A 25,832-nucleotide genomic window follows, 5' to 3' on the forward strand; every position below is an offset into this window, starting at 1 on the left:
ATGGCCTGTGAGCAATGCAATGTGTGCTGTTCAGTTCCTTCGCTCAATGTCGGCTAGACACACAAATTTCCTTTGGCTGCAATATGTGCATAGGTTGCCTTCAGCTGACAGAGATTAATTGCCGCATTAAACTTATGTATATACACACATTGGTAATGTAAGAAAAGGTAGCACGTTGGAATGTAATTAAATTTGGAAACCTTGATTAGTTCTAGTACATATATATATAAAAGAAAATGTTGATAATACTAGATAATACTACTACTAATAGAGTCATTTTATCCAGAATTTAATGTACTTGTATTAATCATTTATTTCATTGGCGTTTTCTTTGCAGGCCTGAAAGATCCAAATTTGGATAGGCATACTACTAAAGGTGAGCAATACTAACAATTAAAATACTTTTTTTAAATTCAAATTGAATAACATAAGAAACACTCTTGAATCAAAGCTCAATTGAAGTACAATAAATATTTTCATCACTGAACAAAGTCGTCGTCTTCAAGCATCTAAAGGCATTTTGTAATTTCCAACCCTTTTTTATGGCAAATCAAAATTTCTATGTTCGCACATAAAATGCCATCCGCAAATTAAAAATTAATTAAAATACCACTAAACACCTCAATGAATATTAAAACATGTATATACTTTGTATGTATGTATATACTTTATGCAATATTATCTGCCAACAACTTTTGAGCATTTCACAAAGCGACCAAACGAAATTTTCAAAGTCAAAGAGCAATGCTGGGAACGATGCCACACTTTTGCCACAATAACTATAAATTTAGAGGCGTACAGAACCACCAACCACCCACAAACCTAACCTCAACCCCTTCCCAGCAATTGCTCGGTTAAGGCATAAACCAAGAGCCGTTTCTTGCTGCTCTTTAAAACGCAATCAAGCTGAAAATTAATTAAAATTTTAAGCGGGATATGAAATTAATGCTCAGCCGAGAAAATGTTTAGTAAGGGCAGAGAAAAAGATAGAGAAAAGGCTGTAATTGTGCGTGGACGAATTTGTAGATACACTAAAAACTTATAAAATAAATAAAAATAAATAAATAAATAAAAAGAAAGAAATAAAACTAAATAAATAAAAATAAATTTAAAAAAAATAGTGAATTTGTTTTTGTGAAAAAACTATCCGAAACTAATAGGAATGATCCGTAATAAATATAAGAAAAAGCAGTCGAAGGATCGGTCCAAGTGTAAAAATACCATTTAACCATTTAGTTTGAGAAGCTATCGATCCCTACAAGAGGTATTCCCTTTCGAAATTGTTTTTCTTCAAAGCTTTGATTTATTTATTATTATTTACTATACAAACTAGAAACAAATAATTGATCAACACTTTTTCAAACCTACAACAATCACATGCAAGGTTTTATGCGAAGGGTCCGTTGCCCCCATAAAATAAAAAGTTCGCAATATGAATTTGACCACACAGTCATTTTTATGGCGCGATTGGTTGAACTTCTTTTATTGATCATATGCATAAATTATTATTTAAACGCATCTTGCATTATTTAATCAAAATTTAAAATTAAAACAGTTCGAGGTAATACAAATTTTAAATATTATGATCCTTGTAATAAATTAGAAATCTCTACATACACTTCATATATTTCAATCCATTGATTTGGAGCATATTTCTGTGGAATTTTTACCAGTTATATGCTTGAGGAGGCAACTGATATACTCCTGAGTCCAAGTTTCATTAGAGAAAGAGTATAAAAAGACGAGTTGAAAATGTACAAAGCGAGGCAAACACCTCAACGTGCAGTCACCCGCACAACACCTGCCCCTCGGCCCATAAACAATTGCTGGCAGCGTTTAATTTAAAACTCACTTGTTACATTTTTCGACGTCGTAGCTGTCGTCGAGGATGTTGTCGACGCTGTCGGTAGTCGTCTCGATTTCATTAAAAATGTTTTTATGTGCACATTATCCTTTTACTTTAGCGCCGCCTGGCGCTGTTTTAGTGTGCAATTTAATTTGACTATGAGACGTTGGTTGGGCGGGCCACATCCTTGACACTTTCACTTTTCCTACCCCTCGCCAATGGCTTGTTTTAAGCATCTTAAGCTTGTCGTTGATGTCGTTCCACCTGATTGTTGTTTTTGTTGTTGTTGCTGTTGCTGCCGCTCATAATTTCACGCTCAACGCACACACGCGTCCTCTATCCCGTCATCGTCCATGGCCCACCTGTGAATGCCTCTTGAATTTAGCCTTTAACTGAAGAGTTACCACTCTGTGTGTGAGTGTGTGTGTGTGTGTTTGTGTGTTTGTGTGTGCTATATGTGTACAGCCACAATTTTACACCAATATTTTTACTTACTTGGCTTTGAGTTTTCCGGCAGCAACAGAAGCAAGCACATCACTTGAAATCCAATAAACTTAAGTGCGCCACCACTGGTGGCTCTGGCCTGGCCTTGGCTTGTCGATGGCTCTGCCTCTTCTGCTGCCTCTGCCAGTGCCTTTGTCGTATTGACTTGTTGGTGTTGTCCTTGCTGCATGTGGCTTTTTTTTAGTTGTGTAAATCATTTTCCTTTGTTTAGGTAACGATGTAGCTCGCTCAGAGTTCAAGTTCTATTCGAAAAATAGTAAAGACATTTTAAATTTAGTTGTGTTTTAAGAATACCAGCAGCAGATAGAAAAAAAAAGATAGTTTAGAAAATTAAATAAAGTATATTTGGATTATGTGGATTAATATTGGGTTTCAATTTTCACAATTTAATTTTGCTTTTTTAATGTATTTTCTCTGTGTTTTGTATTTACGTATTCATTTTAATTTTTATAAATATTTATTTTTTTTATTTTTTGTTTGGTTTGTTGCAAGTTTATTTGGAAAATAAGTATGTTCCTTAACCTGAATGCAACAAATTGTCTGTAGCGCCATTTAATATATTTTTTATTGATGCCATGTTCGCGCTTTGTCTGCACTACAGCTGGCAAACGAAAACGTTGCCTGCTTTTAGGCTATTGAACTGCTAGCGTATCAGCACTCATATGAAGCCTTTTGTCCGATCTTTTAAATGGATTAGTCTGGCACACTAATGTGATACATTGATGTAAATAGACACTGAATAGTATAAAAAGTTGATAGAAACTAAAAAAAAAAACAAAAAAATTTAAATTTTTGTACGAACGAAAATGTTTAAATTTTGTTGGTGTTGGTTTTTAAAGTCAAATTAGAAATAAGGAGAAAGCCAATGTTATTCAGTAAAAAAAATAATTATAAATTAGTAGCAGTAATAAAAAGAGATAATAGTTCAATTTTTAGATGCTTTGTCAATATGTGATTCAATGAAATAAGCAGAAAGCCAATGTTATTCAGTAACAATATAATTATAAATTAGTATCAGTAATAAAAAGAGATAATAGTACAATATTTAGGTGCTTTGTCAATATGTGAATCAATGAAAAAATTTAGGTCAATAAATTAAAGAAACAAGATTTTTATGTAAAACTTGCCTTTGACTTTTTTTTGATTGCGTGTAATTCCTTTACTTAAAATATAAAACAAGGAATAAGGAAATGTTTTTAGAAAACAGCTGAAAATATAATTGAAAGTACTCTCGGTCTTTTAAAATTTCTTCACCTTGCTTAATTGTTGTATTACAATAAAAATTAACAATACAAATCTGTATTGCTTTTAATAAAACTAATTTCAAAGAAACAACCAAAAATAAGAATAAGAAATCGAAAATTTGTTGATAATTTAAGAAAATAAAACCAATTATCACATTTGCTTTCAAAATTTGTGTTCAAAGAGCATTCATTTGATAGCATGTAAAAAAAATACTAATTAAAATAAATATGAATCTCTCAACTAGACTTTCAGTGTACAGCTTTAAAACTTTTTCCCGACCTTAAGAGTTCAAATTTAAGTTATTTAAAAAAAAAAAACTTACCTAAACTTCCTTTCCCTTACTAAAGACAAACTCATTCAACTTTCTACACCTCCATATGGCCTCTATGGCAAGTCACGGCTTAGGCTAACACCAGACTCCCCTTCCCCGAAGCCATTAGCAATACGACCTTAATACATGCATCATAAATCATAAGCCAACAACAACGGGAACAACAATAACCAGCTAGCAACAGGGCGGCAGTCATATCATCCGCACATATCATAACATTTAACATATTTCACTTAAATAAACATTTAATCCAACAACTTGTCTGGCTTCTGGATACCGCCACATAGACATAGAAAACATTTCGCATCTCACATGCAGCCGCCACCGCCACCGCCACCGCCACATTTTCATTTTCATTTCCGGTGCCGTTTTATTTTCGTTCCTTATTATATGTTATCAAATAATGAATATCAAATGTAATGCTTATCATTTATTTGCCAAGCAAACCCAAAGTGGAATGAAGTGCCTGCCCCGGCCTGGCTATGTGAAGGGGGCGGGCAGGTGGCAACATATTATAATATTTACTTAATTTTCATTTCTAATTTTTTTTTGCGGCCACTGCTGCTTGTTTGTGAGGAGAGAGACGGGAAGGGGAGAGAGGGGCATATGAAATTGCTACCGAACCTTGGCCATGGAAATTTCTGCAGACGTCGGCATAAGGAAAGATGGAAAAAAAAATTCAAGCTGCATAATAAGCTCATAGCGAAAGTTGTTGCGGGTAAAAAGTCAAGTGGCAGACTGAGGGTGGCTGGTGGATCGGTCTCTGGCAGGTGGCGTGGCTCGTATGGCTTAAGCTGCGTCTAAAGCGATAAGCAAAGTATTTGAATTTTTAATAAAATGAAAAGCAGGCAGCCCCAACAACTACAGCCATCTCCACAACCACCATCCACCACCCACCAACTCATCTCATTGATTCATTTTCCACTTGCAGACGCCGCCGAAAAAATTTATTCAAATACGTTGTAGGACGTCGCCGCCATTCGCTGTCACTGGCTGTGAAAATTCACAGCTTCCCATTTCCATGGAACTTTTATGGTCGCGTCAGCGGCTAATCTTTGGTCAGCGAACGGCTGTCCCCTCGGTTTTGGTCTCAGTCTCAGTGCCCAGTGTCCCCATTCCCCCTCTCCCACATAGTTGTCTATTCGGTTTTTGAAATTCCAATTTGAATGCCTGGTGGTTCTGACAGCACCTTCTCCTGCTCCTGCTCCCTCTCGCTGTTGTTGCTGTCCCTAAAATCCAACCAATATTATTTTATTCATGCCGTCGTATTTGTCTTTTTTCTCACTGTTACATTTTGTTCGTCGCCTTCTTTATTGTACTTGAAAATCGTAATTAGAATTGGTAATGTATTCAAATTGACTTTCATTTCCGTTCGCTCGTTCGTTCGTTCGTTCGTTCGTTTGTCTTCCATCGGCATTTTTCATCAAGATTTTTGCGCTTTTCGCGTTTGTATTTCGTTCCATGTCATGGCATTTGCGGCTTTAAGTGTCGGATAAGATTTTGAGATATATTGTCTGGCAATCGATTATCAATGAGCAGCCATTGATATTTATATATACTTGTTAATGAACCACAACAGTTTATTGTAAAAGATTATACTTTTTAAAGAGCCGAAAAGAAAACTTTCTTAAATAAATTTTTATTATATATTTTTAATAGCAACAATTTAAAAAAAAAAGAATTAAAATATTAATTTATTATTTGTTTTGTTAATACAATTCGACAGCTTTACGATAAACTTATAAATAATATAACCACGTTTACGAAAACGAAACAAAATTCGATTTAAAAAGTGCAATCAGAAATAAATGTAGTTTTTTCTGAACCAAAGTAAAGGAACCAAAGGAAAGTAGTTTCATTAAAGTAAAAACACCTTCAGATGTTTAATTTATAGTCTATATATATATATTATATCGCTGCTATAGTTTGTTCTATTACCAAACTAATCAAATTAATCTGCTAATTAATTCTCTCAATTTAATTCTGTTCCCCACAAAACAAACTCTTATTGATTCATTTGTACTAAACTTAAGTGTATTTTACACTTTAAATACTGTCAAACAAATGTAAAATCATTTAATGTGAAATATTCGAAATGCAAGCATTTTCTTCAATTCTATTGTAAGAAATGGAAATTGATTTGTTTCTTAACCAACTTTATTTATAATGTAACCTAAAGCCCAAAGCCAAAATGATATAGTGCCAGCCACAAAAAAGCTAACAAAAAATCACAAAAAGGCGAAATACTATCTAACAGATACTTTACCAGCCACCATATTTCAAAATCTTTGTTTGCACTGCGAAAACTTTACAAAAAGTAACTCTACGTGCGGCGGCATTGAAAACAAACTGAAGGAAGACAACAACCGGCGAAATAGCAACAAAGAAAATAGGAGGGCGGACTAGCAAGGCAAAAACTTTCGCAACGAAAAGAATTCAACTAATAAAAATCAAGCACTCAAGTGCGAAAAAATCGCGAAAAGCATCATCAAATAATGTGCCACTCAAACAGAATGCCAAGCGTAACCAACGAAGAACCCACACCCCACCTCCCATTCTACCTCAAAGGCTCCACCCGGGCACAAAGACAAATAGAAAAGAAAAGTAAAATTTAGTGAAGTGTAGCAGGGCGGGCTAAAATAAAACTATGCTAGTTCGGCAAAAGTTGCCAAAGTTTGCCAAATGCAACCAGAAACTGAAAATAATCGAAAACTGTTAGGGAATGCAACCGTGCTTCATATGAAAAGCATCCAACAAAAACAGTATATGTAGTTAGGTTTCTTTTTATATATCCTGGGCATGTTTTTAAATAACTGATTTATTTTTCGGAACTAGATCATTTAGACAAATTTCGTTCGAACCATTTTAATAAAAAATAGTAACGAATAAAAATATTGGTAAATTATGCCCCACTAAGTTGGACAAATACTTGTATTTGCCTATATTCGAATTCTATTCTCTTTTTTATAAGTTCTGCTTACATTATTTATTTATAAAACCGATTCCATCTTTCCAACTGTTAACAATTTTGGAAAACATAGTCCAGCTCTCTTGATAATTTCCAAAATAATTTTGCAAAAAAACAAATTCAAATTTCTAAAATGTTCTTCATCTGACGGAACTAGTTCTAATCGACACAACTCTATAGCCAGCAATCTATGACTGGTTTGGCAAAACGTACAGCCGCCCTGAACGCCCAACCATCCTACGATGTGTCTCCATTTTACGGATGCGTTGGCCACATATTTCCGCTGCCACGAAGCGTGCGAGATATTTGCGGACTGTGTGCGTAGCGGAAAAGCAATTTTCCTTTGTGTCGTGCACAGGTTTCGTTTTTCATCCACAATATATACTTTTATTCTACATACTTGCCATTGCATTGAGCTAGCAAATTTGTTGTAACAGAAATAAACACTTTATTAAATGCATTGGAATAAATGCAGTATCTTCCTTTCTTGGCTCCTCTTCCTTTCTTCGCTTCACACATGAGAGCGTGTGAGGACATCGAGTAAGCTCTGGGGATAAAACTTCTTGAGCTGCTGGTTCAAGCGGATTTGGTGCTAAGCCCAAGTAAGATATACATATATGCATTGGTTGGAACTGCAGTTATAAAAAGTAAAAAAAAGTAAGGCTGACGCCAAAGTAAAATGAATTTACTTTCACCTTGCACTCATATTAAATTAAAAAAATCAAATAAATGTGGAAAATATGTATTGCATTTTTTTTATTTTTTAATTATTAAACCTGCACCCATGAAAAAATATGCGACATATAAATACAGGTTCTTTATAAAAATGTTTTATGATTTATTAATAAAAGTTTGCTTATTTAACCGTTAAATACAAAGAAGTCGAATAGGCATTTCAAATATTAAGTGTAATAAGTATTTTAAAATATTAGGAATTTTTTTCTCAGATATCTTACTTTGATTGTTTTTAAATATTATCATTTGTAGATTTGGCAAGAAAAACAATTTGTATCCAAAAACGTTGGCGAAATCTCGCATTTTAGGACATTTTCCAAAGAGCTTTGCAAACCTTTAATTATTTGGAAAGTCACTGAAGCTGAATTTTAATTGACAAAATATTTTTATTTTAACTTTAAATTGGATTTTTACATCTCATTGCATTGTGTTGATTGAATTTTAATGCAAACATAGTATTCTTAATATTAATGCTAGAAACTAGAAACGCTATCACAAGAACATCGTGCCAAATAATCAGAAATGAATCAAAGCTGTCAAATAAATTCCGGAATTTTCTGCATTCGTATAGAAGTTAACTCTATTGTGAATAAATTAATAGAACAAATTGTGCAGTTTATTTTTGTATTTTGAAATATTTTGCATATTTCCCTAAATCTTTTTTGCATTTCTTTTTGAAGAGCATAGCACATAAATCGTAATCTCCGCAATAAAAATTTGTATTTACTTCTACAAATTCTGTGACCTGGTGTTCTCTGAACCTTTGAACCTCATTTCCAAGCCAAAGCCCCAACTCTGCCTCTAACACACCTACACACACACATTGGTGTCCTATATATAATCAAAAGCAGGAATCAAATTATGCTAGAATTGAGATTGATTTTTTATTCAATTTTAATGCGACAAACGAAGGCAGATAAACAGACAACGACACCACCAGCACCAGGGCCAGGGCCAGCAGCACACATGGCTCCCACATACAGGGTGCATCAAATCAGGACCAAACACGTGGCTCCAGTTCATTGCTGAAGCTGGGTGAGGGATATGCCGAGGAGGGGACAGAAATTATAGCAACGATGGCACACGAGGGAGTGTCAGTGGATTAGGTCGTCGCTTGTAGCTTGGCGCTCGTTGTCGTCCTTATGGGAAACTTTTTGAATATTACAACATAAATCGATTAGCTTGCTGCAGACTATATCACATATACATACCTATGTAAGGGCGTGTGTGTATGTGTGTGTGTGGCTGCGTTGGCACTGATTGACACTTGAAGCGAAATCTTTTTTCTCTCTGCTCGTTGCTGTTTGCCATCGTCATCGTTGTCGTCCATTGATATGCGTCTGCCACTTGACTTGACTGCTTGCCACTGGAGGCGGCACATGCGGAGGCTTCATCTAATAAGCGGCGTTTTGGGTGAGCTCTTCAAATGAACTTGAATGCGTTCGCCTGCTCGTGTCTGTGTGGATGTGTGTGTAGCACACATAACTCCACTGTGCGGTGGCAGCTCACCAATACATCATTATCGTCTTCGTAGCCGTCCTCGCTGTCCTGCTGCTGGCAAATTGGCTTTTAGCTTTGGGCTCAATACTTCACTTTTGCATGCTGCCGCTCACTGTTATCAGCTCACGTCATATTATAGACGACGACGACCTCGATTTCTAGCATAAATTGATAGGAAATTAAACATTGAGTGGGAAAGTCTACTTGCTTGGGGGGAAATTGTTTTTTGATAATTATTTTTCAATTATACCTTGGCTTTTCGTTCTCAGCTGGGCAATTCCCATTCTGAAGCTTAGTAGGAATATGGGTCAGTAAAAGCTAGTTAATATATGAAAAGGTGATTAGGAAAACTAGCTGCTTAAAAGAAGACCCATTTAACATTAAGTTTTTAGATTTCCAAACCTAGTTAATGCCACTGCAATATATATTTTCAATTAGTTATCAATCGAATTATTTCTGAACTTAAATTTACAATTCTATGAATGAACCTTACTTTTTATTTGATTTATAATTCTATGACTACTTTATATTTCATTTTTCTCAAGTCTGTAAAAGCTTGTTAATATATGAAAAGGTGATTAAGAAAATTAGGTGCTTCAAAGAAAACCCATTTAATTTTAAGTTTCTAGATTTCCAAACCTAGTTGATGCCGGTGCAATATATATTTTCATTAAGATATCAGTCGAATTATTTCTGATTCTATAAATGAACCTTACTTTTTGTTTGTTTTTGCTCAAGTCCGTAAAAGCTAATTAATATACTTGTATGAAAAGGTGATTAAGAAAATTAGCTGCCTAAAATAAGCCCCATTTAAGTTCCTAGATTTCCAAACATAGTTAAAGCCAGTGCAATATATATTTTACTTAAGATATCAATCGAATTATTTCTGATTCTATAAATGAACCTTACTTTTTGTTTGATTTTTCTCAAATCAAAACGAGTACAATGAAGAGAAAAATATCCTTTTTGATAAACGAACATCTGTCTATTTGGATTCTAGTCTCTTCATTTGTCAATGCGTATGGCATATATAGTACGAGTATGCCCCTTTATTTGGACTATTGCAATATTACATTCCCATTTGGAATGCTCAACATGTACGCTGCACAAAAACGCGCCTGTCAACCAATCTGCTTAGCAAATATATGCTCAGGATCCTAAGCCCCGCAACAGACAATTGCAATTAGTGCACACACAAAGCGCAAACACGACAAATTTCGGTGGTTCGGCAATATTTAGGGGTGGGTAGCTCAGGGCTACAATTACAGGTCGATCGAAAGGTATAATTTGCCACAATTCTAAATCAATGCGTTGCGAACTCCAAAACGAAAATCAAAAGGTGATAACCGGGTCGTGTGTGAGCGTGTGTGTGTCTGTAGTTTTGTGTGTGTGTGTGTGTGTGTGTGAGTGTGTGTGTGTGCGTGGTGCGTGGTGCGCTAGACAGACAACGAACAGAGGGTTGCCCCGCGAGTGAAGTGTCTATGAAGCGGGTTGGAGGGAACAGATGCACGTTACAACCTAGACGACAGATGAAATCAATTGTCTTGACAACAGACCGAGTCCTATGCACCATTGTGCACTATGAAGGATAATTTTGTGGCTCTTTAAAGAGGTTAAGGCTTTACTCTTTGTTTTACGATTTAGGTCTACAGCAAACAATGTTCACGTTTGAAAATATATTTTGCGAATGAACATACACATTCAAGCAGTAAAATTAATCAGAAATTAAATATGTGCATTATATATTTGCCAAGTTATCTAATCAATTATTGTAGGAAAAATTTAATGACAATCAATATAGCCTAAAATATATTCGATTAATCTTTAAACAGAAAATATCCTTTTTAAATAAGTGACTTAAATAACTCAATGAAAAAAATATTATAATTGTAATTAATAAATGTATATAATAATGAATATAATTATGTATATGTTTATTATAACTATAATAACTATAATAGTTAGAAAATAACAAGAAAACATTTTGCAATTTTTCATTAATTTGTAATTTCTTTCGTTGCACCTATAATAATAATAATTTAATCTAATATAATTTGCATAAGCCACCTAAGATAATATAGACAATTTTCCTTAAACATTATATATGTAGGAGAGTAGCCTGCTTTTTAATAAATTACTGTAGCGTTGAATAAAAAGACGTAAATTTGTAGCTGAATTAAAAAGTATACATTATTATTAATACATTTAAATTTTAGAAGCACTTTGAATTTAAGAATACATATACATTATATACACTTAAGCTTCATTTCTCTCTTCCAATACAAAAATTGATCTTAAATACTTCATTAAGTCTTTCTGTCACAAATTATTTATTTGCTCACTTATGTGCTTTCTTTTTAGCTTCGATTAGTCACTTTCGCTTTCCACGTTTCCAACGTTGTCATGATTTTTGTCTTCATCATGACAAAGTATTTTAGCTTTTTCTGTTTTTTATTTATTTATTATTTTTTTGCAACGACGCGTGGGAAACTTTGTTCGTAAGCGTGTCTCTGGCTCTCATCAAATGGCGCGCGAGGCTCGTTGTCGTCCTTTTTCTGCTTGCTGGTTGTAATTATCACGCTAATGAATCAAGTGCATTCGCTTGTTACTAATTGATATGAGAAAGTGACATGGCTTTTTATATTGTTGATCTGAGGGTTGCTGCGATAACAAAGCTGAGGTGGCGTGGCCCTAGGCATGACTTGATTGTGCTGTTTATGGTACCGGACCGACACACATCTGTTTTAGATAGGGGTGTGTGGTTATTTTTTACACCAATTTGCATGTGAATTTACGTGATTAGTCAGTTCTGGTGTGCAATTTGATATAAACAGTGCCTCATTTTGCGAAAACTTTGGAATTAGCAGAGAAGTACGAAAGCCATGAAAAGGTTGGTAGCCAGTAGTTAGTGTAACACGTTTGAAAACTATTCGAAGCCCACATAATTGGGTCTGGTTTAGTCGACCCTCAGACAGGGTCTTACGAACAGCTTTACAATAAATTAAAATAGATTGTATAAACAAGATAGTATTGTAACTACCTGCAAAAGGGAATAATAATATACATGAGAAAGGCGGAAGTACTTGATTTTAAATTTTTTTCTTTGAGGCTCTTACATATGTATATTTGTACAAATGGCGTCTTTTTCTCATAATGCTTTCTAATTTACTTTTTGATACTAATTTATTGTTCTGTGAATATTATTTAATATACGAATAATTATAAAAACTTTACGCTTTTCTTGGAAATTTTACCATTTGATCTGTGTTTTCTTCATAAACACCACCATAAATGATTTTAATAAAACTCTTGTATTCACTTCATTGATATTTTTACATTTGAAGGTATAGTTGAAAGTATAACAATGAATGAAACCCCAATAAAAGATATAGAGGAACTTCTTTCGACATTGTTCGCTGGTTAGATAGGTTAGACCTGTGTGTCCTTCACCCCACAAGCTGATCAAACATACTGGAAGTCCTCGGGAATCCCCAGTTTTTATAGATTTGGTTACACTTTGTTTTATAGTTTGCAAAATCCAGACAAGAAAGCTCCAGAAAAAGTTATCCTATTAATGTTGCATCAAAATGGCGATCATTTTCCTTTTCATTCTCGATTTGTGTTTGCACGTATCTCGGTTGAGTCGAATAGCCCAACTGTAAGCAGGGATAAATATTTACTCAGTCAATTAACAACAATCAAACAACACACATAATTAACACATTTGTTGGCATCACAAGCCAGAAAGGCCAACATCCAATTTCTAAAAACAACAAACTCAATGACAAAACCAAAATCCAATTCAATCAAATGGCAATGTGAGTGAGTGGCTGTGGGGGTTGAGGGCCGATAGGCAGAGCAACCCTTAGTCGCCTTCAAACTTCATTACGAATGGAAGTAAAAATTTGTTAAGCATTCTAAATTTTCACGCGCATTGGCATTTTCCTGGCAACTTTTGTGTCTCCTGGAAAACTTTGCCTAAATGAATTTTCATGAATTGTGCGCCCTGAACTTTTTTCGCTTTATTTTTATTTCTGTAGCTTTTCTGGCATTTAGCCCAAGGGAGCTCTGAGCTTGTTAAGCGACTTTCCGCCAGGTGTTTTCTTCGTTTTCCTTCTTTTTTTTTCAAAGGGAGAGAGCAATGATGATGAGTTTGTTCTTATGCCCATGGTTGTTGTTTCTATGGCTGTTTGCCGCTGCTGATGACTTGATTCCCTGGAGTATTTTGTCAGTAATAAGTGTGATTGTTTTGCCAAAAGGCAACGTCGGATATTATATTTATATTTATTGTTATTTAGCATAAACAACTTGGCGAAAATTGCGCGAACTTTTCATAAACTTAATTAATCGTCGGATTACAGTGCTCGTCGCTGGACGTGGCCGGACCACGACCGAGCGGTTTACCCTCCGGCAGCATCATCGTCGACCATTCTCAGTAGCTTCCTCTCGTTCTATCTATGTCTGTCTGTCCGTCCGACTCACTCAGTTGTCCAATGGGGGTTTTTTGTTGTTGTTTTTTTCATTATCTGTGCTATTTTTCTATTTTTGTCGCACAACTCAACTAAACGAGCGACAAATTGCCGTTGCTGCATCCTGGTCGTCCTGCTCGATGAACCTTTATTGTCCCAAACGTCGTATTAAACCTGCCCGAGCGCCGCTTAATCCTTCCACGCTTTTTGTCATCATCGCTGCCATCGCCGTTGGCCGCACTTCTGATGGATTTGCCCGCATAGCTCGCATCTGGCCATATGGCCAAAAGTGCTCAACCGCCATGGCAACGATAGGGCTCTTGGAAAAAAATTGCATTCATTTCGATTTACTCGCACTGTGGTTTGGTGTTTTGTGCCGAAAATCTGTTTTGAAAACCAATAAATCTGATTTATTGGCCGCGCCGGTTCGGCCACGGAGCTCGTTTCCTCTGTCATTCTATATCGGCTTTTCATTGTGTTAATAGGAAGCATGTTTTATGTTTTGATTAAGTTTTGCTCTCATCTCACAATGCTCGTGTATGTCAATACGATATTTAGTAAATACCATATAAATATATATACATTCTATTGCCATACGATTTATTCAATAATTTGGTTATATTTGGAATTGATTTAGTTACTTCAATATTATTGGATTCTGTTTCAATTTTAGTTCCTTCAAAATAAAAAGAAAAAAGAGATAATATACTTATATATTTGCAAGAAAGGCTTTAGAGGAGTGGCTAAAGTCAATTAACTTTCAAGAATAAATGCTTTTGCTGAACTAGAGTTCACAAGTCGTGGGACAATGATTTGGATGAATAGCTGGGTAAAAGTAAACGTTCTCAAAAAAATGTTAGCTCGCCATTTTAAACAAAAACGGGATAAAGAATGATAAGATCTATTCCCATTCTATCAGTGCTCAAGAGACTTAAGCAGCTTCATTTGTAGGCGTAATAAATAAATTAAAACGAAGTTATATTTTGCATTCCAAAATCGTAACCTGTACCCTTGGAGATTTCATAACTCTATTAAACTATTTTACCTCACCTAACTTTTAAAAATTATAAATTTCACACATCATTTTCAATTGGCAGCGTTAGAAAATGTTGTAATCAGAACGCAGGAATAAACTTGGTGTTTTGAGGACACACGTTCAAATACAGTTTGAAATTCATATTATTAAATTAAATTAACAGAGAATTAGATTGAAAACGTGCACATAAATTCTTGTGTTTGTTTTTTCACAAACTAAAAAAAAATCAATATGAAATTTCATTGTGATTCAATTTTTAAAAATAACAATTTAGATTATAGAAAAATGCACATAAAATCTATAATTCAAAATATTTATAGGCAGACTTTTATATACATTTTTATGTAGTTTAAATCTTACTTTCTCCCGTTTTTCTTTAATTAAATTGCCATATCCTTAGCCGTAAAGCTAAGTCCATTTCCAACACATTTCCAACACCTGAAATCCTCTTTGGAGACCAGACAACAATTTAATGATGCGTATGCTCAACTACTTCAAATGCGTAGATGCCGTTCACCAAATATTTTGCGTAATTTTCAGTGCTAATGACCGCATTTCCGTGCCCGTGTCAGTCAAAAAGACACAAAAAAAATATAAAAATGTTATTTCCATGCCTTGTGCCAGGGGAGACATTTGACATATTCAACTCATTAAACTAACATTGAGGAGTGCCGAACAATGGAACAAAACAGCAGAAGCAGCAGCAGCAGCAGCACGAGATCGGCTGACTATATGGGCCTGTGAATGACGGCGGATGTGTTTGCCAGGCAGCCGGCTAATAATAAACACCCGAAAAAGCCTGAAATCAAAAGCAAATGATGACGGCGAGAACAATGAACAAACGAATGTAACAGGATCAAAAATCAGGCACAAGGGCTGCTATGCAAAAAATGGTAAAGAAAAGGACGACAAAGTCGGCATGGAGGGTTCATTAAAACGGCGTCGTCTGGCCGTGCGGCGGGGTGCAAAACTACGCAGCTCTGCCATTCACCACCACAAACGCTAACACTGAGGTCTGAGCGCGAGATCAAAGCAAAAATGCTCGTGTGCTATCAATACTACAAGTATATATATACAGTCCAACTATCCTATAAAGACATTTTCATAAACAGGCAGGCAATACTATTGTGATAAATAACTTCAAAAAATACATTCTTTAATGAATAGCGTACATTTTTTGAAAAATCCAAATTCTTACAAATTCAAGCCACAGTCTGTAGAATATAAAGAAAATATAAAACATAAAAGCGTATTAATAAATGTCCGCTTAACTAATTAAACTCTTAAATTACCGTTTTCGTAAAAGACGAACATCTAAAATGGAGTTTTTTTAAGATCCAAAGGCTCCAAAAAAATAAGTTATAATATGGAAACTGCAAAGTCCCAAATTTTTATATGCATATATAAAAAATAAAAAAAATATTAAAAGGTACAGTACTTATTATAAAAGGAAATACTTATTGCAGATCAGCCATAACTGAATAAATATAATACGTCGTTTTTTTTTGGTCCAAAAAATGCTTTTTAAAGCTCTAATGTAATAAAAAGGCAATATAATTATTTTATTTCCGGTAAAAAGCGATATTTATTGCAGTTAAACACTTGATCTGTCATAATTATAATAAAAAGGCAATACAATTATTTTATTTTTTGTAAAAGGCAATATATATTGCGGTTAAGTTTTTGAACAGCCATAAACTTGGAGAAGTAAATGCTTTAATTTTATGCAATTTTCATGATTTTACCATTTTACAGTTTAAGTTAATTTCGAGGAATCCAATTTTACCCAATCAATCATTTTTTTTTTTTTTTTTTTTTTGAATAATACATAGTAATTACATAATTCATAATAACAATCTTTTATTTCTATCTAACAAGTGCTCTTGAAAGTTTGTGTTTTTGTGCTGGAATTTAAATTTTAAAAACTTTTAACTTTTATGTATTTACATCGCATATGTTTAAAGTACAAGTCTGCCTAATATTTCGAACATGAGATCAATATTAAAATGGGAAATCATATGAATTTGCTGGAAAGGTATGTCAAAATGCCGCAACGTCTGAATTAGGTTTAATCCCTTTTTCTTTAATTTATGCCAAGTCGAAGAGTGCCATATAATGTGGCTTTACTGTACTCAATTTTTTATGTGAATCCGCTCGTCGCAAGCAAAACTTATTACAAAGTTGACATTGTGTCAAACACGAAATAACGAGGCGCACACGTCATTCGGCATACTCTCACACACATGCACGCTCTCTCACACTCGTTTACTATATATCTACGTATGCATGTGTGTATGTATGTACACCTTTTCAGTTGGCAGTCGCAATTATATTGCGTTTGAATTGTCAACACCCCGTTGAGCTGGTGAGCTGGTGAGCCGTTGAGCAGCGGGCTGTGGTCAAAACCAAAAACGCCAGGGGCCATGCACAGCAGCAAACCCAGAACGCCCAAGCACCCTATTCCATCCTCCCTGCATATGATTCAGCCTTTGTCTCTGGTCCTGGCAATCATTTCGTGTGTGTTTAACGCGTCGGGTGTCGATTGTTACAAAAACATCGCCCACAGCGCCTCTAAAGGCGCTGCCTCTAATGCTGATGCTGATGATGTTGATGACGATGTCGCTGCTGTTGGTGGAGAGGGCATTGGTTGGGATTGCGATGAGAAGTTGCCACTGCTGTCCATTGGACAGGGCTTTTATGTGCCGATTTCTCGATGATGACTCGAAATGACTGAACTGTGTCCATCCGCCTGCGGCGCTGCGTTGTGGGAAATGTGTCATTATTTTTATGGCCTGAGGAAAAAATTGTAACATTTTTGTATGTGGTTTTTAGCACCTTCTGTAATTTATGAGTTTTGCTTATGGCGCTCTTTGATAATTGGGGTTTGTCTCTAATCGCGGGGGGTGTGTTTAACGAAAGCTGTTGTTAATTAGTTGCCTACTGTAGGTGTGGCTGTGCAGTTTTTAACAAAAAATGCCACTTAAAGGACACTATCTTTCTGTTTCGCACACTTCAATAAAAACTAATTTAAAAGTGAATTAGAACTAAACAGAATATATTGATAATATTTATTTCTGTGTATATTCCTATAACCCAATAACAACTTAATATTAATTTCATTGATGATTAGGGTTACAAAATGTAAATGAAAAATTTAATGAAATACTTGTATTATGAAAGCTAGGACAAACTACAAAAAACATTAATAATTTATTGTAAGCTGTGAGCTGAATTATGTAGACTTTAGCGATTTATTATTAACTCTAAAAAAGTCATATCCTTGATAGATGAACTGCAAAACGTTCCTTTGATCAGCATGTCTTTTTTTACACGGTTTTTTTACACGACCTTTTCTGGAACCAATCTACCGTATAAAAACGAACAGAATTAGGTGTACTTTACTTTATAAGATAAAAATTTAATATAGGAAATGTAAATCAAATTTTTAATTGGCTATTTAATATTATAAAATGAATTAAATATAATATATATTAATAATCTGCAGTCAAATTATTGTCTCAACATATTAAAGCAGGCAACCAAATTAATTATTTGAATTTCTAGAACTTTGGCCTTACAAACTACTGATCTGCATGGCTCGTCACACGAAATCGCCTCTTGGGCATTGTCTTTGCGAACTTGTTGATAATGCCATGTGATTTCTTTAAGCCCCACTCACAGGTCCCTCCCACCTTCTAACTGATTCAAGTACCAGGGCATACAAAACGCATTAGCATCAGATACTCGAACAGATGTCCTCGCATTTGAAATTCACAAAACTAAAAGCAAAGCGCGTTGACTCATCCAAACAAATCCGCCAAGACAAACCGTAAAAGGCTGTGTGGGGTGTCCCAGCATCAACACCTTGCCGTGTGCTTCTAAACAGCCGGCTGAGTCGACAGAGCTGCCAATGACAGTTGGTTGTCACCCTCTAGGATGAAGCGTTGTCTAAAATTCGCACAGCTGAATGCTGTTAGCTGCCTGAATAATTCCATGGCATGCGGCATACGGCATACTACCGATGCGACAATGCCGAACGGCTTAGACTCGCAGTTCAGCTCAAGCTGAAGAGCAGAGTAGTAGTAGTAGTAGTAGTTGTTGTTGTTGTTTTTGCCAAATGGCAGTATCCCTGTGCTCATCTCTAATGCATGTTAGAAATTTACATTGACGCGGATATCGGGTTGAGGCCCAAACCACTTGACTTGAGGCAACCACCAGCCCATAACCAACACACAAATATCAATTACAATCACGCAATCTACAACAACGGATAGGACAACGGCCGGTAGAGCAATAACAACAGCATCAGAATCAGCATCAGCCTCAACAACAACAACAGCAACCTGGGGAAAATTAATTGAAATCAATGCAAATGTCGAGCTCTAGCCTTAAGGGTTGTAACTGCGGCTCGTTACGTTCGTTCTGGTTTTTCAGTTTCTATAGAAAATCGCATTTGTCAGCGGCTTAAGTCGACAGGCTCTCAGCATCCCAGCCTTTCAGCCTCTCGGCCCTCGGTCGCCGGTCGTCGGTCGCGAATGCCCATTGTTGTCAAACATGTCAAAGCAATTGCAAACATTTGGGCCGCTTTTAATTTATCAATGCGAGTTGATTTTTCTCTTCTCTCTTTTTTTTTTTTTTTTGATTTTTTTCTACTGCTGCGCTCGGTTGATCTATGGATTCCATTTCGCGGTTTGCTGAGCACATGTACGAGAGATAACACGCTGATAAGTGCAGCAGCGTGTCGCGGCTTTGTAAAGGACATCGTCCGGGCTCTCTTGCTTCCTCCTGTGTGCTGCTGTGTGTGATAAGTAACCCATTTTATCATTGGCTGTGTGGCTGCCGCAAGCTACTGCAGGCTTTTGTGCAGCATGTCACCATTTACAGGCTTCACTGCTGGACATATTGTTTCTCTACGCTTTTGGCACCACTCTTGAACATATGCCTGATATAGAGCCTGGGCGCTCAATCACAAGTGCATAGCGAAAGAAATTTGAAGAAAAGCTATCGAAATGGGTTCATTTACTGTCTATTCTATCTGTGAAATGGATAATTGATGTACCATTTTTTTGTTGCTTTTATTAAATAATTTATATATGATATATCAACTGATAAAAGTATTCCAACAAGATCGAAATAATGTTGTTAGAAACTCTAATTTTGTAAACCTTGTACCTGAAGGACAAAAAAAGTACTACTATGAAATCGTTCAGTTTTCATAACACGTCGACATTTAAGCAGTTGAAATATAGAAGAAGCTTTAAAAATTGTTCACGTAACTTAATTATGATGCATCAAATTATATATGCCAGAGAACCGGGCTACTTATATGAAAAACTACGTTTTGGTGCCTGCTCAAAAACTAATGTTGTAAACAATATATGGTATAAGCTGGGTTGTTCTTAACGGCAATTCTTTATTCATGCTATTCGACTCAACGTCAATATTTAAAGAAAATTAGTTGTGCATAGCAATTAAGGAAAAAACATAAAATATAAAAAAAAGTCTTTTATATTTAACTCCAATTTTATAAAATAGGTTAATCAAACCGTCTTAAATTTGTTTAATGAAAATTGTATGTTTCTTGTGACTAGTACATTAATTTTGTTAGATCAATTAAGTTCATTCAAATTTGTTCGGTTACTTTGGTTTATAATAATTAACAATGTTTCACAAATGTCCGCTTAATTTCAAATTTCACTAAGCGTCCTCCTGCTTTGGCTGGTCAATATCAATGGACCTCTAACTTCCCTGCTCTTCGTTACTATCGATTATCGATTACTTATCACTATTTCGCTATTCAATCACTGCTTGATTATTGTAAGTGATTAGGGGTGTTCCTACCAGCACCCATTCCTACAATTTATAAGCATTTTTTTCTTGACGCACTAGGAAATAATAATAATAAATAAACATAAGTCAAAAACTAAAAATATAATAATTAAAGCATGCAAGCATTCATGAAAGATAGATCCAAGCGACAAATTCAGTTTCTTCAATCGCAAAAATAAGTCTAAAATCCTTTCCTCTAAACAAGTGTACATTGACAAAAACCTGAAAATTACATCTTTTTTCAGAAAACAACAAGAATTGTTCAACTTATTGAGGTCATGCACAAAATAATCCTATGCCAGTAGTGGAGTGGGTATAAAAAGGCACAGTGGTCATTATTTAATTAACATAAAAAACGTTTAAATTTGTTTGAAGCAAAAAGGTACAAAGCGTTTAAATTTTGAAATTCGACTTAATTACATCAATTTAAATTTATAAAAAAATAATTACACTTGACCGCATGCCAGACATTATGCTATATATATACTGCATACAAGTATATATAAATCCACATATGCCCACTAAAGCAACACTTTATCAAGTGCTTGTAATTAGCCATTAGATGTGATTGTGTGCGTGTGAAAATCAAAATGTTGTATCACCTTATTTGAATGGCTAATGAGACAATATTGCCGTTGGGTTTTGTAAACATTACCTGCCATTGGCTTCATTACCGGCAACCGAGAGTTGAAACGCTGCGGACGCCAATCGATAGCGTGTGTTTGCTTTCTGTTTTATGGCCATCAATCGTCTGTCGTTTAATTAATGAAATTAAACAAATTATTAAAGTTGCACTTAAATTGTACATGTTATGAAGACTTTTCTATTGTGTGCACTTGTATTGCTTTATTGTGTAATCTGTTGTTATTCCCTGCCTGTTAATTGGGAATCGAGTTGGGTCGATTGCCGCTTTGAGTTGTAAAAGTTTCAACGACTTACGTCTGGTAAAAGTTTTTTTTTTTACCGAAAACAATGAAGACTTAATTGGCTCGTGTTATTAACATTCATCCATTTACAAAACGAATAATTCAGTATACGGAATTGATGTAATGATGCACAGTATACTTGATAAGCTATTTATTGCTCATATGGCAGTAGTTATTTTATAAAAGCAATATTACTTGTACATATTCTTTCATTAATTGTAATAGCTAAAGATCCTGGTAGTCATAGCTATTCAAACCCTGTTAGCTGTAAGTTTTAACTTTAAGCTAGCATTAAATAAATAAATAAAAAAATTATAAAAGCAATATTTTTGTAACCCAGTTATCTTACCCACAACAATTTCAAATTCAATTAATTGGTGTCCGGCCTTTTGTGATCTAATTGAATATCTTCGTTTAGGAATTATTTCAGCTCAGACTATTTCAGTCGACTAGTATGTAAATTATTATTCCAGTGAATGCATATATTCTAATAAGGAACTCAATCGTTCCTAATCAATTGATAAATATTCATTTTGTTTTTGTTTCTTTTTATACATTATTGTTGCATTTTATTTGCAGATTAGTTCTACTTCATTTGTATTTTATTTTTATTATTTATTTATTAATTTTTATTTTTATTTCAATGCGACCATTCCGAGCGCTCACTCTATTCCGCTCTTCTATCTACACCAATATCCGACAGATTGGCAAACGATTATTTTAAAAGTCAGAGCTTTAAATTGCATTAAATTGAATTAAATGGATTATTTTAAGAAAACTGTGGATCTGAATGAAAGTGGAGAATGTTGTCACCCTTTATTGTATTTCTCTGTATTTATAAGTATCTTCCCTTTTGCGAGACAGTGTTGAAAAAATGTACGTCTAAACATGTCAACATTTTGTTATTTCTTATTATTTATGCATTTTCAGTTGAGGGTTTTTTCTAGCTGTCTTTAACTTTTTACAACACATTAGAGCATACTCATGCTCATCGCCCATCTTATCTTGCCCAACGATAAAAGGTTCCCCAAAAGCCCCAACGCACTATCAGAAGCCATTTACAAATATAAATTATGCGCCATTTGTCCTTCAAAATGTGGCGCGTTGATAATTTAAAATAACGAAAGAGCAAAAGAAAATGGGCCCATTTAGTAGGGCTATTTTTATTTATTTTGCTTTCAACAAAATTTGCCAAATTTACACTTCACTAGCGGCAGCAGCAGCAACAACAACAACAACGATAACCCGAAGTATGCAAAAAAAAACCATAACAAGAACAACAAATTGCCAGGCATAACAAAAGGCAAGTGTGATTCATTTTTGGTTCCGGTTTCGGCAGCCCAAGTTGTCTGATTGTGGCGCCCCCAACCTAAAGTCACACACACACACACACACACACACACACACACGCACACACATTTCCTCACACATAAATAAGGGCAACATTCAATGCAAATTGGACTATTTACGCAAATTTTATTGCCAAAGCATTTTTATATTTATTTTGTTTTTGTTGCATAAAGTTAGCTTTCTCTTGTTTGTTTAACACATGTGTATGTGTGTGTGTGTGTGTATGCAACATAGTTGTATGCCCGAAAGCATGCTTTATGTTTTCTTCTTGCTAATTTGGTTGTTGTTGTTGCTGCTGCCCCCAAGCGTCTAGTAAATCAGGCAATTTGCCGTCGAACCGCTTTAAAAGTTATTGTTGATGCTGTTGTTGCGTAACCCCTTTTGGGTTTCCGTTTTGCTCTGATCTCTGACTCCAGCCGCCCAGCCGCCCCCGCATCACGAATTATGCGATTTGGCGCCATTATTTTGTCACTAAACGACGCGCGCCTCACTTGGCAATGCGCACAACAAATATATTTGAACTTCGTCCTGGCTCAAAAATGTGTTTTTTATTGACATTTAGACACTGAGCCTGTTTCCGCGTCGTCAACGAGTTCGTTGGTCGGTCGGTTGCTTGGCTGGTTGGCTGGCTAGCTGGCTGGCTTTTTGGCCTGCCTTGTCATAAAGCCATGTTCTGTGTATATGTAAGTGTGTGTGTGCTCATGGATTTGTCAATAGATTCATTCTAGTGAATATTTATTGACATTGGTTTTTAAATCGCGACGCGTGTGTCAGGCCAAATGATTTTATGGCCCATGATGTGCAAAGAAATTGACATTGATTTTCGAATCTTGCGCATAACTGACCTCAGAGGTTAAAAAAATGGGAAACGAATAGATAAAAGTATGTAATTTAGAAAAAGAAGAAAGGAACATACGTATTTTTGTATATACGAGTAAAAACCATGTAGTAAATCTTACGTATAGTATATACATCTTGTATGTATATACAAGTATATTTCGTTGGCACGTGGAGTCGAAAATTAAAGTAGAACGAATGGCGTTTGTAAGGTATCAATTAATTTTCTTTGTTTCCCTAGAATATTGCAAAAATGATGTGTTATGTACTTTATTTTGAGCTCATAACAATTTTTTACAAACTCTTTAGAAATAAAAAGAAAGAGAAAAGTTGTTCATTTGACATTTAGGTAATATACTTGTATAAAACCATAAATAATTATATTTACAGATTCTCCAAACAAATTAGTTATTCTAAACAGAAATTTCGTAAGGTCACGGCATATTCGAAGATATATTGAAGAGTATTATATAATTGTGGAATGAAAACATTTTAATAATTTGAGAAGAAAAAAAATTATCACGATCAAGAAAGCATTTAAATATCGAGCCTAACATTTTAAAATACATTTACAAATATTGGTTATCTCTTTATTATTTGCTGTAAAAAAAAAAAAACTAAAAATTTCTTCGAAAAGATATAGAAGCTTTTTATATAATTGTGGAATGAATAAATTTTAATAATTTGAAAAGAAAAAAAAATTATCACGGTCAAGAAAGCATTTAAATATCGAGCCTAACATTTTAAAATACATGTACAAATATTGGTTATCTTTTTATTATTCGGCAGGGTATAAGTTTCTATGGAAATTCTGAAACTTAACTCATTCACATTCAAGTTCATGAAGCATCCATGCACATAATGGCAACTTGTTTAACTAATGCTAATAAGCCAAATAACACGCGCACGCACACTAGCACAGGAAAACACCAGAAATTAACAGAGTTATTAGCTCGTTATCTTTCACACTTAATATTTACACAGTCGGCAGCCAACGTTGGTGCTCACAACTCAGCTGCCAGCCCAACAGTAAAGTCAACAGCAAAAAAGAGGGACAAAAAATGAGAGCAAGTCCTGAACGGCTGACTGGGAGGGAGGTTGGAAGGCAGGGTAGGGCGGCTGTTGCTTAAAATTCAAACAATGTGTTGATGCCTTCACACCAAAACATGCATAATTAATATGCAAAAGCAAGAACAACAACAGCTACTTGCCACACGCGCCTAACGCACACGCACACACACACATGCTTACTTACACTCAAAACAGAGGCAAATTGAAAGGGTTAGCATACTTTTTAGGGCAACAACACGTTAGAGACATTTTGCAGCTTCATTATCACAGCTTCCGCGTCAACATCATTTCCGCCAATGGAAGGAATATATATATACACACATATATGTTCATATATACAGTTGCCTTTTTCAACGTTAGCATTGTTGTTGTTGTTGTTGTTTCTGTCGCTGCTGTTATGCATAATTCATATGTGAACAGCAACAATAGGTGGCAAGTAACGAAGCAAAAGTACAAAACCTCAGACTCACACAAAAAACTTTCAGCGTGAATGACAGTGAAAATGCTTTAATTGAAGCCCACAAACACACAAACACACACACACACACTTACCCTTGCAATAAACATTTGCATATTTCAATGCATGCAATTAAGCAAGTGTGGAGTTGGGTTAGTGAGTGGGGGCTGTGTGGGGAGACGCCACACAGGCAGCTGTCATGACGTGACAAAAAGTTGAGCACAATTTTTATGGGAACTTTTTTTCCACCAATTTGTTTGTTTGTTTTCCCCCATAACTTTAAAGTAGCGACGGTCTCTCATGCGTTTCGTCTCCATTTTTCTACACTTGCAGCAAAATCACGCCATTTTCCGGTGAATGGTCTGAGCGGCAATAACACGCTTCAGCAGCAGCAGCAGCAATATAACCTACAGCAGCAGCAGCAGCAGCAGCAACAACAACCAACCACTGACACGCGCAACATATACAACAATCCCTATACACCGCCACAGGCATTACAGCAACAGCAACAGCAGCAGCAACAGCAGCAACAACAACAGCAACAGACACAACAACGCGCTGCACACCTTTATAAAGCATTGGCTGCCTCTGCCGCAGTAAGCAACAGTTTAACTCATCCATACGATTTTTCCACATCGTCATCATCGTCTAACGCCAATAACGAGCAACAGGGTTCATCGTCATCAGAAGCTGAGAATGCGTTTCTAACTCATAATAACGGTGAGTGA

The 25,832-nt window shown here is 35.4% G+C and overlaps 1 protein-coding gene across 1 annotated transcript; it reads left to right on the forward strand.

Moving 5' to 3' along the window:
• LOC115632846 (probable E3 ubiquitin-protein ligase bre1) lies at positions 1 to 25,832 on the forward strand. Its single transcript, XM_030530103.1, has 3 exons — positions 1 to 7; positions 338 to 376; positions 25,438 to 25,832. The coding sequence occupies exons 1-3, from the start codon at positions 1 to 3 to the stop codon at positions 25,830 to 25,832; spliced, it is 441 nt and encodes a 146-aa protein (XP_030385963.1).

Source organism: Scaptodrosophila lebanonensis, unplaced genomic scaffold (genome assembly GCF_003285725.1).
Source record: "Scaptodrosophila lebanonensis strain 11010-0011.00,11010-0021.00 unplaced genomic scaffold, SlebRS2 tig00001415-arrow-pilon, whole genome shotgun sequence".
Classification (NCBI taxonomy): domain Eukaryota; kingdom Metazoa; phylum Arthropoda; class Insecta; order Diptera; family Drosophilidae; genus Scaptodrosophila; species Scaptodrosophila lebanonensis.